Source organism: Monodelphis domestica, chromosome 1, assembly GCF_027887165.1.
Source record: "Monodelphis domestica isolate mMonDom1 chromosome 1, mMonDom1.pri, whole genome shotgun sequence".
NCBI classification, from domain to species: Eukaryota; Metazoa; Chordata; class Mammalia; order Didelphimorphia; family Didelphidae; genus Monodelphis; species Monodelphis domestica.
The window spans coordinates 285,260,897-285,275,392 of NC_077227.1; the positions used below are offsets into that span (position 1 = coordinate 285,260,897).

General features: G+C 39.4%; 1 protein-coding gene across 1 annotated transcript in view; it reads left to right on the forward strand.

The window, feature by feature from the left end:
- The first annotated feature begins 6,712 nt into the window (after positions 1-6,712).
- The window catches only part of SOS2 (SOS Ras/Rho guanine nucleotide exchange factor 2), a 129,410-nt gene continuing 121,626 nt past the window's right edge, over positions 6,713-14,496 (forward strand). Inside the window, exon 1 of the mRNA XM_001379015.5 lies at positions 6,713-7,570. Coding sequence (XP_001379052.1) covers positions 7,484-7,570 — 87 coding nt within the window. The 5' untranslated portion in view covers positions 6,713-7,483. The remainder of the gene's footprint in view (positions 7,571-14,496) is intronic.

Here is a 14,496-nt window from a genome sequence, read left to right on the forward strand (position 1 = left end):
ATATTTTTCTGTCTTTAAAAAAAGTATGAAAGGGGGAGCAACTGGTATAGGTTTAAATCTGGCCTTAGACATTTCCTAGTTGGGTGACCCTGGACAAGTCCCTATTGCCTAGCCCTTACCACTCTTCTGTCTTACAACCAATACACAATATTGATTCTAAGACAGAAGGTAAGTTTTTTTTTTTAATTTTAAAAAGATATAAAAAAGCTTCTATAAGCACATACCATGTGCCAAGCACAATGTTAGACGCTGGGGATACAAATTTAAAAGTGAGACAGTCCCTGCCATCAAAAATCTTAACATTTTAATAGGGGAAGATAACATTTATTGGTGAACAGTTGCCAGGGAAGGAATTTTTGTATGGGGAGTTATAGGAATGGTGAAGGCATTTAATTGCCCTGTCTTTTCCTGAGTAGATGTACTGGTTAATGTTCTCCAAGCAAGTCATACAAATAAGGGAAATAAAGAGTAACAGCAGAAGAAAGAGCAAGATGTCTGAGGTGGAAGAACTACAGTGGATTGGGCAAATTAGCACTAAATCACCCATATGGCTGGATTAGCCTCAGGGTGGAGTTCCAAAGTCAGTGCATTAATTTCCCTGGGGTTGGAATGGGAGTGGCATGATCTCTGATGGCCTGGTCCCAGATAGATAGATGACAAGATATTAAGGGAAAGTAGAATACAGCATCATTTGTACAGGTTTAGTAACTTAAACTCAGTGTGGGCAGCTCTCTGACTTCACTTTGGTTCCTGTTCATTGATAACTATTTTATCTTCAATATCCAAAGATCTTTCTTTTTTAGTTTTCTTTTGGCTCCTGCATTTTTATTTCAGAGTCCCCAAGAATTATATTTGATAAAGTTTATTAATAATCACTTGAAGTAAAGGGAATAAAAAAACCTAATTATCTAACAAAAATAAGACCATTTGAGTAAGTTCTTTTGCCTCTCCCCAAAAGCCCGCTTCAGCCAGCTGCAATTACAAGAAGAGAGAGAGAGAGAGAGAGAGAGAGAGAGAGAGAGGAGGTGCTACACAAAATTTATATCCTCTCTAAATCAGCATGTAACATGAAAGGAAAGTGGGATGCTGGGAATTGAAGTCCAGGGGGACAGGTTCTAATTACACAATAGTCTTATGAAATCTTCATTGTGTTTCTTTTGTGGTCATAATCTTTCTTTTTGGCTAATTGCTATAATTTTTCTTTGAGCTGGAAGCTTTGGATTACCTATGAAATTTCTGGGAATTCTTAGTTTGGTGTATCTTTCAGGATGTGATAGGTAGATTCCTGTTATTCATTTTGCCTTCTGGTTCTATTAGATTTAGGCAGTTTTCTTTGATTTCTTGAAATATGGTATCTAAGTTTTTTGAGGGTAGAGTGATGACCAGAGATTTCAGGGAGTCCAATAATTCTTTTTTTTTTTTTAATCCTTACCTAATAACAATTCTTAAGACAGAAGGACAAGAGCTAGGCAAGCAGGGCTAAGTGATTTGTCCAGGGTCACACAGCTAGGAAGTGTCTGGGGTCAGATTTGAACCCTGGTATTCCCAGTTCTAGGCCTGGTGCTCTATCTACTGACTGTACTACCTACCTGCCCTGAGTCAAATAATTCTTATACTATTTTACCATGTTTTCCAGGTCAGTTGTTTTTCATAGCAAGTAGCTTACATTTTCTATTTTAGTCTTCTATTTTTTCAATCTTTTGACTTTGTAACAATATTTCTTGCTGCCTTGTAGAGTTATTTAATTCTGAATGCTTTTTTCCCCTATTTTTTGAGAAGTCTATTATTTGGATAAAGTTTTCTGCCTTCTATTTGTGAATTTTAGTTTTACTCTACCCTGTTTAGTTTTTAGAATTCTAGCAACCAGGAATGTATACACTCTCACTTAAGGATTAAGTGTTGGGGAGGAAGGCCTATGACTGGCATGTGCTAGCAAGTGACAAATCAGAAACAACTGACTGACCCCTGTGACAAGGAAATCACTTTAAAGGACTGATATATATTAATTTAAGGTCGCCAAGGAATTCAGCTATGTAATTCCTAAATGAAAACTCAAGTCAGCAGTCAACCTTTTATGGAGTTTAATTACAAACAGGAGGAAGAAAGGTATTGAGAGAGAGAGAGAGAGAGAGAGAGAGAGAGAGAGAGAGAGAGAGAGAGAGAGAGAGAAAGGGGAGAGAAGGGAATAGGGCTTAAATACCCCCTCTGTTTAGGCTGGGCCAAAAGGCCCAAGCCCTTAGATAGCTGAGGCAAAGAAAAGAGATCAGTCCCTATCACTCACATGACCAAAATGGAGAAACAGTCTCAGGGGCCTCCACCTCCAGCCTCCTTCAGAACAAGCTTCTCAGAGCACAACCTCTCAGGGCAAAACCTCTCCAACCACCTAGTCCTCAGCCCCCACTATCTTTAAGGAAACCATCTAAGTTCCCTCCCCTCAGTTCTCACATCTACCAATCACTGTCCATGTCTTCCCTGTGTCAATGGTGGCTCTAGCTTAACCCAGGACCGCCCAGAGGTCTGCCCCTTTGTACATGTCTGTTGAAGATCATATTCTCAAATAATTAAATTTTGATCTATGCTGCAGCTCTTCCTAAATCCTGTTAGGACTGAGTAGGGTGGAGATTGTAAGTTCCAAGACCTGGTTCTGTCATTCCAAGTATCTCTATTGTATCAATTCTAAAATCAATCATGACTCAAAGAACTTCCTGTTCTATGCTTAAGCATAGGTCAAAGCCTTTTCCATTGTTCAGCAAAAGGTTTCTGTCCTAAAGTAATATTAAGTAGGGAGGAGAAGGACCCTCCCATGCCAAGGGGGTTCACATTCCAATAGACTATCAGTAGGAAATTTTTCAAGTATGAAATTTCCCAATGGTGAAATTTCCAACATTTATAAGTCTAAGAAATTTTAAGGTTTATACCCCCTAAACCAAGCTTAAGCCACCATTGGTACATGTGAGACACAGGAAGTGATGTAAAGAACTGCCTTTATATTTCATATCACTTCCTGTGAGAGGGGCGCTTGGTGGACTTGGCCCTGGTACTCGACCCTGGAGGAGGTCAGTGTAAGACCTCAGACTGCTTACCTTTAGATAGTCACATGGTGAATGATAAGGCTGACTCCTCCTTTCCTTGGCTTCTGGAGAGGCCCCTTGGCAGAGGCCTCTGAATTCCTGCCTGGCTTAACCCAGGCCAGAGCAATTAAATTCCCTTTTCCCTCTCTCTTATTCTTAATTTCTTCCTTCTATTGTAAATAAACCACCATAAATTCTATTCTGACTTGAATATTTCATTGGGATTTAGAATTTAAATCCCTAGTGATCAACTAAATTTACATTCAGTCTCAAGCTCTAAATTTATCCTTAACATATTCTTAACTATTTATTCTCTTTTTTTCTTAAACTTGTAATTTTCATTTAAAAAATGTTCTTGTTTTATTTCTTTAAGTCATTCCTATAGTCCTTGGGCAAGTTTTTCTTTTTTCTTTTTTCTTTTTATCCCTCTGAGAACTCTGCTCATATTTAGAAGAGTTACTTTTTTGTACTGGGCTTATTTGGATTCTCTCAACCCAGAAGTTTCTTTTTAAAAATTGATTAATTAAGAATATTTTTTCCATGGTTACATGATTCATGTTCCTTTCCTCCCCTTTTCCCTCCCTATTCCTGAAGCTGAAAAGTGATTCCACTGGGTTGTACATGTATCATTGTTCAAAACCCATTCTATATTATTAATATTTGCAATAGAGTGATCATTTAAAACCAAAATTGCCAATCACATACTGTGAAGATTGGACTTAGTTATCTCCTGATTGTAACAATGAAGATATTTAGCTCCTCCTTAATTGTGAATATTAAATTGTAATCCCCTGGTTGTAACAATGAAGGTATATATATCTATATATCTATATATATATATATATATATCTTCCTTTATTGGGAAGATTGAATTGTAATCCAATCTATTTTTAGATTTTAATCCCCAAAATGTAGTAACTCAGTATTTGAAGTAGATCTACCCATTTTAACTACAAGGTGTTAACTACAAAAGGTGAAATAAACAAAAAAGGTGTTAAGTAACCAAAAAAAGGTATAATCTAACCAAAGAAGGTGTGAAATAAAGAGTGGGCAGTCCTGGAGAGCATCTGATGTGATTGGTAGACCTGAAATTTAGGGAAGGTGACACAAGAGAAAAAGATCTTTAAAAAGAGGACCAGAGGCCAGAAGAGATTTTCTATTCGAATTAGATGGAAGAACTCTTACTCGGAGGAGATACTGGAAGATGGGCTTGGCTGTGGAACTGGACCCCTGGAGGAGCTTGTGCAGGAGACCTCAGACTGCTTTCCTTTCAGACGGTCACCATTGGTGAATGAAAGGCTGATATAGTAACCCTGCCTTCTCAGAGACTTTTTTTTTTCCTGATTAGGGCCTTAGAATTTCTACCTGGCTCAGAGGAAGCTGGAGTTCTCTCTCTCTCTCTCTCTCTCTCTCTCTCTCTCTCTCTCTCTCTCTCTCTCTCTCTCTCTCTCTCTTCTCTCTCTCTCTCTCTCTCTCTTTCCCTAATATCTTCCCTCTATTGTAAATAAAACTACCATAAATTACATTTTACTTTAGTAATTTGTTTTGGGATTTAGAAAGTAAATTCCTGGCGACCACCTAATTTATATATTCAGTCCAACCACAAATAAAATTAACAATACCCATTAAACCATGTGAACAATCATATGTTTTTCTTCTTATGTTTCTACTCCCACAATTCTTACACTGGATATGGATAGCATTCTTTCTCATAAGTCCCTCTGGATTCATTGCATTGTTACTAGTAAAGAAGTCTATTACTTTTGATTGTGCCACAATGTTTCACTTTCTCTGTACAATGTTCTCCTGTCAACACAGGAATTTCTAAACTTTTATGTGTCATGGGAGCCCTTTGGCAGTTTGATGAAACCTACAGACGCCTCAGAATATTTTTAAGTGATAAAATACATAGGATTACAAAGGAAAAGAATAAAGATGTAATTTTCCCTACTCACTCTCAAAATCAGATTGCAGCAGACCATTTTCCACTTTATTTCCTTCTTTAATTCTTTTCTTGTTGAAGTGATATGTATCTTCTTTTACAATATGATGAACATGGAAATATGGATTTATGATAGCACATGTATAATCTATATCATATTACTTGCTGTCTTGGGGAGGGGAAAGGAGTGGATGAGAAAGAGAACATAAATCACAAAATGTCAAAAAATTGTATCTACATGTAATTGTGAAAAATAAAACCTCCAAATTTAACTCATAGTACTTCTTTATTATATTTCATGTTTTATTATTTTTTCATATTTCCAGCCTCAGGTTTTGAGCTGACACTTTATACCAGACATTTCTGCCTTTTCCAGAATCCTTATTCCTGTCCCCTCTGTTGCCAGAATGCTGTTGCCACTGATGTTTTGGATGAATGTTAGGCTCTATCCTTTGCTTAAATCTCTGGCTCAGATTCCTATTGACTTTAGTAAGTCTTCCTATATTTCTCCTTGCACAATTCCCCATCAGGAGTTAAGTATGTCTCTTATTATTGCCCTGATAGATCCCAGTCAGATGTTCAAGACTGCACTGATCTTTGGCCTCTTTCAAGGCCAAACAAGAACTTCCCAACACAGAACTAATGATAACTTGACAAAAACTCCCTTCCAAGTCCTTCACTTCATTTGAGACATTCTGGTTCAGTCCCATTTACTGAAATTCCTAGTTTGATCCTCTTCCTGCCTCTTCTGGTTTTCAGATGACTTTTTGTGCAGTTCTGGATTGAATGAAGTTCACTTTCGGTTATCTTTGGCTTTATCATGTTCTGTCCTTTTCAGGTATTTGTTGAGGAGTGTGTCTGGGAGAGCTGGGATTTTCTAAGAACTTTTACATCACTATATTAACTGCAAGTCTTACTTCTGACATTTACTGACTGTGTGTCCTAGGAAAAATGGATAAGTCTTTCTGAATATAATTTGTCAAATAGGGAACGTTCCCTCGATGGTAAACAAATGGGCTAATGTTTGTAAAGTGCTTTGTAAACTTTGAAGCACTGTCAGTTATTATTATTATTATTATTATTAGGGGATATAAACAGGCATGTCAGTCTCATTTGTCACCATTCATCATCATTCCTATCAGCGTTAGCTCTTACAATGTACCAGGCATCGTGCTGAGAGCTTTACAATGATTACATTAGATCCTTGCAATAATCTTGGGAGGTAGGTTATTAACTTCCCAAGGCGTTTTCTCTACTCAAGAAGTCTCCAAGATAGGTTTAGGCTGGCTCACATTCTTCCTCTGAAGTTAAGTCTTCTGGCTTTGGGATCCCCAAAATTAAAATTAGTCCTTTACCTCTGAATCAAGAGTTTCGGTAGGGAAGGGACACGAAAAAAAAGCCATGAGAAAGATCGGGGCCAAAAATTCAATTTATATTTTAATTTCTCCAAAAGGGAGGTGTGCTAGTTAGTATGTGTTCATAGTTAGCAAGGAAAAGAGGCAACCTAGTTGAGAAGTAGGAAGCCGGTAACTGGCTGTGGCAGGTATTTGCAACAGGCGAGGACCGGGATCAGGCAGCAGAATTAGGACACACCCACAGGCACAGGGCGCGCGCGCTACAATCCGCGTTCTGAGCCTGCGCGCGTTCGTCTGCCTGCTCCAGCTTCTGCCTAGGCTTCGGCCTCGCGTTTCTGCCACCGCCTCTTCCTTCCTACTTAGTGCGCATGCTTAGTGCCCGGCCTTGCCGGGGTGAGGGGGAATAATGAGAACCCGGGCTAGGGGAAGGGGGAGCCTAGGATTTGGGGGAAAAGAAGCTCGTCATCGCTGCTGGAGCGCCCTCCAGGCCGGTCTCCTGGGAAGCTGAAGGGGTCGCCCGTGGGGTGGGGGAGGAAGAGGGAGCGTCCCACGTTGGTCTTGAAGGAAGCCTACGCATCCCGGCCCCGCTCTGTGTCCTCCGTGCCCTCCTCCCTCCGGAGATGACTCCGGGGCTGAGCCGGGCTGGGCTGCGAGCCGCAGGGCTATGAGGAGGAGCCGAGAACCTCCGGCTCTGCTGCTCTCTGTCTGCAACCGCGATCGTAGCGGGTAGTGGGGGGGCGGGCGGGTGGGATGCGGGGCTGGGGCGAGGCCAGCGGTACCACCGCCGGGCAGCTAACCCAAACAAAGGAGGAAGTGCCAGCGGAGGACCGGGCCGAGGCCCACACCGGAGGGGGAGGCGGCTGAGGAGGAGAGAAAAGGAGGAGGAACCCGCCGCGGCCGCCTCCGGGCTGGCTTGGGCTCTGGGACGCGGAGCCCCCGGTCCCGGGCCCCACGCGCCTACGGGGAGCGGCGACCCCTCCCAGCCCGGCTCGGGCAGCGCCGCGAGCTGTCAGGGAGGGAGCCGCCTGGACTGAGAGTTAGGCGGCCGCCGACGTTGCCTCCCTGCCCTGCCCTCGCTCCCCCACCCCCGATGCGGAGGAGCCGCCGCCGGGGCAATGCAGCCGCCTCAGCAACCCTACGATTTCTCCAGCGAAGAGAACCACCCGAAATGGCGGGGACTCTTCGTCCCGGCCCTGCGGAAGGTCAGTGAGGCATGGGGGCTAGGGGTGTCTCTGTCACCTTGCAGGCTGGACCCGGCTAGAGGTTCTTGGAATACACATTGCGGCCCCCGGAGTACCTCAAGCGAGGGCCCGCGCATCTGGCAGTCTCGAGGCAGGTGCCTCTGCCCCAGGCTCCAACAAAGCTAGAGGGTCCCATTGGGGAGAGGGACATTGGTTTGGGGTTCTCATCACTCCTAGAAATGTCTGTCCTCCAAGAATAGTGACTGCTTCCCCATCACTCATCCAGGATGATAACATGCTAACCCCTTCTAGGCAAAACTCAATTTGGCCAGTGGCATCCAGAGGAATCCTTTATGAATTTGGTTTCATGACTTACAAAGTAGTTTTACTTTTTTTTGGGGGGGGGGGTTAAAATTGTCACCTCTCCCATCCCTAGTACTTTTTCTTTCAGGAAACTTATTTGTTATTCGCAGAATGTTTTGACACTATTTAGAAAGTTTCAAAAACATTTTTGTGGGCAAATTATAATTTAATGAAGTTCCCTGAGGCTCTTCCCTAGGCTATTTGCTTCTCAAGAGTGAACCAAAACTTTTAGTGCTGTTCTGTGTATTTCTTTCAAATGTGTGCATTGTAAGTGAGAAAAGTAAAATTCTCATTATCCACTTACTAAGTAAATTTAGAGTAGTCCTTCCATTCCTTATCTTGCAATTGTTTCACTTTTAAGGGAGATCTTTATGTTCATGACAGATCCCTGCCCCCCCTCCCCTTTTTTTTAAGTCTTAAGTAGATACTAAGAATCTGCTCCAAGACAAGTGGTGAGGCTGCTAGGCAGTTGGGGTTAAGTGACTTTCCCATAGCCAGGCAGTGTCTGAGGCCACATTTGAACCCAGGACCTCCTATCCACTGAGTTACCTAGGTGCTCCTATGACAGATCTTACAAAATTTGTTCACTGACTTACTAGATGTGAGTAAAACTTTCAATCATTTTGGGGAGATTAATATAAAGCCTTTGAAAAGTAGATAACATTTTACTTGTGTTAGGCTATATTTGTTTTTCTTGTTCAGCTATGTCCCTGACTCCATGGACCATAGCACAACACTGCTGTCCATTTCTTTGCAAAAATACTGGAGTTGTTTGCTATAGTCGATTAAGGTAAACAGGTTAAATGACTTGCCCAGGATCACACAGATTTGAGCTCAGATCTTCCTGACTCCAGACCCAGCTCTTTTATCCATTCTAACTAGCTGCCCCATTTGTATTTCTAGGTAGGGTTTAATGCTGAAATTTCTTCATTAATACTTAAGAGCCTGATACATCTTCCTGAATAATGCTTTCGTCAATTCAAGACATTAAAAAATTGAGATAGGATACTCTAGGCTAGGCTTATATGAAATTTTTATGAGTAACTGCCTTGAAGTTAAATATTAAAGCAGTTCTTATACAAACAAATTATAAAACACTTGGATTACATGTACTATTACTTGATAAATTCATAGTTTCAGATTTTCAGTGATTTTAATCTCAGTTTAAATAGATTCCCTGGCCAAATTCTGGTCTTAACTCCCTGATATTTTAAAAAAAATTAAACCTCCCCCCCAAAACTTCTTACTTTCTGTCTTAGAATCAATTCCAAGGCAGAAGAGTGGTAAAGGCAAGCAGTTGGAGGTAATTGACTTGTCCAGGGTCACATAGCTAGGAAGTATATGAACTAACTCCACCTAGGGTACTTCATTCTCCTAGTCCCCCTTCTCCTTTTCATTTCTTCTCTCATCCACTGCCCAAGATGCCAGTAGGTTGGAGATTCTTCAGAGGGCTACTACCACTCACTACTTTCAGGGTTCTAGAGGTAACATCTGTGAGAAGCTGCTCCTTCTATTAACATTACAGGAAAAATTCACAGGTAACAACTCAATCTTAATGTCCTCTCTTCTCTTCAGGAACAGTCCATTTAAGGTTCACTGATGGGCATATCTTTTATGTTATTGAAATGGCTGGACTTTTCCTTGGAGGGATGGGGATTCAGTTTTCAGGGGGCAGTCTCAGCTAAATGGGTTTACCTGATGGACTGCTTTGCAGTTAGTCCTTTACTACACTGGACTCTTCCTTTGCTGTGCTGGGCTTTTTCCTACTTTTTGATGGCATTGAAAGTACTTTCAGCTTCAGGCCTAGCTGATTTCCCTTAGATAGTGTCAGCGTATGATCTTTTACTGAGGACAGAGAGAACCTTAGTTTAGGATGATCAGAAATCTATCCAATTTTACTTCCTTGGCTGGGGCTTTAAAGTCCTTCATTTCCTTGGAAGCAAATAGTAGGGCATCTTCCTTTCTCTTCTTTATTTCTTGGATGGTTGGAGCATTTTCTTTTATCTATCTTCTGACCAGTATTTTCTTCCCCATTTGTCTTTTAGGCAGTAGGTGGCAATTAGGAAAGTATCTTCTTTTCTTTTCCACTTTCTATGGCTAGTAGGTGGCATTGCAGAATAGTTTCTTTTTTCTATTTTTACATTTGTGATTTTGTACAGCCCTGATGTTGCCTTTCCAAACTAGTCCAGAAAGCTATATGGCTTCTCTTTCATACAGCTCTGAAATCTCTTCTCTTATCTGTTACTCTGCCTTATTCTGAAATAAATCTTCATCAATCATTCAGTCTTGAGAAACACTACTCCAGTTTATGAAGAGTGGCCAAATTCTCTTTCTGTTGGCTGAACCATGATCAGGCAAAGTACATTTGTTCAGTAATCATAAAACAGTTCTGTGTTTCAGGGTCCCTTACTTATTAACTCCAACCTGTCATATATATATATGAAAATGAGCAACTGAAGCACAAAACACTTAATCATACTTTTCCCCTGTGTTAATTCCACAGTTCTCTACTGTCATATGCAAATAATAGCTGAAGCCTAGACCCTTGAGACAAATTGCTTTGTGCTCTCTCAGTTTAAGTAAAGTCAAGTTTACATGAATTTAAATATCTACTATGTATGTTACTATGCTAAGTGCTTGTTTTTTCTTGTGCTATCTTAGTTTATTAATTATCCAAATTATCAGAGTCTGAAAGGGACATATGCTTGTAAAGCATAAGGTTATCAATTCTGAGTGTAGGTACCTTCTTACCCAGGAAGTTGGGTTTCATTCACATGGATTATGGTAATGATTCGAAAGTCCAGGGATCTTTTAAGAAGCAGTAAGCCAAGTGCCAAAATCTCTAAATTAAATTGAAGTACCAAAGGTAGTATCATTCATAGAAGAAAGAGAAAGGTATAGATTTGCAAGGGCCAACTTTTTGCTCTGATAGTCTATGGAGAGTGAAGTACTCATATACTCATTAGACTGAGAACCACCTGTAATCATTGTTTTTGAATATGGTCGAATAGACAATCTGATGCAGAAATATTTCTGTATTTGCCTAGAGTCTTCTGTCTCCCTTTCCCCTCTATTGTACCTGTTAGTGACGCATGGCTTTCATATTTTCCAAGTTTTTTTTTTTTGCTGTACCTCCTTCATAATCTACTTTCCCCTAAGATTTATTCATGTAATCTCAAGAGCAGATTAATTATGACTTTTTAAAATCTTTGGTCCAATCCGTCCAGATTTAAAAATATTAGATATGCTGTTCTTTACCTACAAAGGTTTCACAGAATTTTTAAAATTTATAAAGACTTAATTTCTGTTTTTGAATTCTTAAATTTAGTTAGGTTTAGATTCTTCAGCATGATTTGTTCAATTTGATTGTATTCATGTTGTTCAAATATATATTTTCCTTTAAAATTGTTAATTGAGAATCTATTTTTAAGGACTTGCTGGCATTATTAGGATTTATATGTGAAATGGAAGCTTGCAATCTTAAGCATTTCATAATAATGATTTTAATTTTAAGACATATTCCAAAATATCTGATTTCATCAGTTTGTGTATTACTTTCACTGATGAAAATTGAAACTTAAATGATTTTCTTAGTTACAGTAGCAAAATAATTTGTTACCTAGTGGTCAACTCTCTGGTGATGAACCTCTGAGTTTAGCTAGTCTGAACCTCTATTCAAGCCTTCTGCCAGAATTTGTGTTTCCCTGGTATAGCTTTTCAGATCCAAAATAAATTCTATGTCATATTAGGCACAATAATAATATAAATAATACTACTAACATTTACATGGCGCTTTGTAAAGATTATCTCATTTGATCTTCACAACAATCCTTTGAGGTAGCTACTATTATTATCTTCATTTTGTACATGAAGAAACTTAAGGCAGACAAGTTAAAAGAATTTCCAGGGGTCCTACAGATAGTAAATGTCTGAGGCAGGATTTGAACTCATTTCCTGACTCTTTAGTAGTTTTATATTATAGTACTATAATCTGTTATGCAACCTATCTACCTCAGTAGGGCTTTAAGGAGGGTGTAAGAATAATACAGTTTGAAAATATGTAATAAATCAGAGGTTAGAATAGAAGTTACTGAATTTTTATGATTTAAATTCAATTTTGGAGAGGGAATAAAAGCATAAGCAGAAATAATATTTTTTTCTTCATTTCATTCCTATGAATTCTGATTGAATTCTGTCTGAAAAGTCACTTATAATTAGAGTACTAGACTGTAGAGCTCTAACCCTAGTCAGACTCTGTTTGAAAATAATGAGATATAAACTTGCTTATAATATTAGTCACTAATGGAATTCTATATGACTCCCTTCTGAATCTTGAGCCTATACAGAAGTAGTCAACTATACCTTATCCTCTACCTTTGAATACCTCATTCCCTTGTCTTTGTACTATTTATGCCTTACAAAATCACATTATTACCTCATGGATTACCTCAACCATTACCGTCTCTGTTTTTACATGCTGTTTTACACAACTTTCCTGACCACATCTACAATTACAGGGTAATTCTTTTACTTTTTGCTAATTGAATCTCTATCTTATTCCTCCTATCAGCTATTCCAAAACTTTTGTTCACTCATTAACCTCTCATACCATCCCTTTCCCTTTCTTCCTCTCTCAGCAAAAGACTTTGCCCTGTATATTACTAGAAACTATATCTCACAATCCATTTATATTATTTTTCCATTCTCCCCTCTTTAGTTTTTGCTTTGTCCTTGCAACTTTTCTACTTGTGTCTCTAGTTCTTAAGCAGCTTGTCCTTACAATTGTCCCCTCTTATTTTCACTTTCCTTTCTCTGCTGTTCACATCTCCCTACTCATAAACTTTCACCTGAATGTACTATACACTCAAGCTATCCTTGTGTCTCTCTGCTCTCTCTTTTGCAATCTTCTAGAAAAAAGCTATCTACAAAAATGCTTCCTCTTTTCTCTTCAACACCTTAGTCTGATTTTCTCTCTCATCATTACTGAAACTGCTTTTCAAGGTTATTTGTATTCTACATTGGATTGCCAGATTCAGTGAACTTTTCTCAGCTTTCATCCTTCGTGTCCTTTTTGCAGCACTTGACAATGTTAATCATTTCCTCATTCTAGACACCAGATATTCTATAGGTTTTCTTACCATTTTTCTCCTGGTTTTTCTCCTACCTATCTGATTACTTCCCAGTCTCCTTTTCCAGATTCTGATCCACATCTTGCTCCTCATGTGCTTTGTTCTAGGATAAATGTTTCTCTACATTCTCTTTCTTTCTGTGACTGTATGAGCTCCAGTGAGTTCAGTGATTATTTTTGTGCACATAATTCCCAGATAAATATAGTCATCCCTATCCTTGTCCTGACTCCAATCCCAGATTACTATTTATTAGGCATTTCCAACATGGCATACCTCAAACAGAACTCAACTTTTAACCAAAATTCTCCTCTTATACCTAACTTTCCTATTACTGTTTCTTTAAATTTTTAGTTAATAACAAGTTTCCACATAAGTTTTCCAAAGTTATCAAATTGTCTCCCTCCCTCCTTCCCTCCTGTTCCCAGAGCTGGCAAGCAATTCAATCTGGATTATACATGTATTATCATACAAAATTTATTTCCATATTATTTATTTTTATAAATGAATAATCTTATAAAACCCAAACCCCCAAACATAAAATAAAGAAAGTGATAAACAAGTGACAAATCATCTGCTTTCAACTACATTCATACTCCCAACAGTTCTTTCTCTGGAGGTTTTCCTAATTACTGTTGAAGATACTACTCTTCTCTTCTTTTTTCATCTAAGTTCTCAGAGTCTTGTCCCATTTATCCTTCTCTACTTATCTGGAAACCACCCTAGTCCAGGTCTCTTTCTTAAACTATTGCAGTAGTTTCCTGATAGTTCTCCCTGCACCAAAACTCTCCTTCCTCAAGTTCATGTTTTTCCCAGTAGCCAAAATGATATTACTAAAGCATAGGTCTGACCATGACCTCTGTTCAAGAAGCTCTAATGGTTCCCTAATTTTTTTTTTTGCATTCAAAGTCCTTTACAGTCTGTTTCCAGCTTACTTTTCTAGACTAATTGCACTACCTTTTGTTGATTTTTGTTTCATTCACACTTTCTTACTCTTTACTCCCTTACTTTACCTTACTCTTTCTGATCCACAAAAATTCCATTTTTATCCTGTAAGCCAGTGATGGCAAACTTTTTAGAGGAGTGGGTGATATGTCCACAGGTGCCCATGGAGAGGGCAATAGGAGCAGCCTGGCCCTGTGTCCCTTTGGCTTTCTGATAATGAACTCTGGTGAACTCTGTGCTGGGGTGATGGCTTATGTCCCACAGAGACCCCAGACTCTGAGTGTCCCCTTTGGCACATGTGCCATAGGTTCAGCACCATGTCTCTAGGCCTTTGTATAGGCTGTCTGTCCCTTATGCCTTTATTGGGGAAGGCATTCCTTCCTCATCTGCATTTTAGATTGAGCACCAACTCTAGCATTACAACTATCCAGATCCATGAAGTTGCTATTCCTCCTACCAAATTACTTTATATCTTGTTAATATATCTTGTGTCATTTCCTCACAACAGAATGT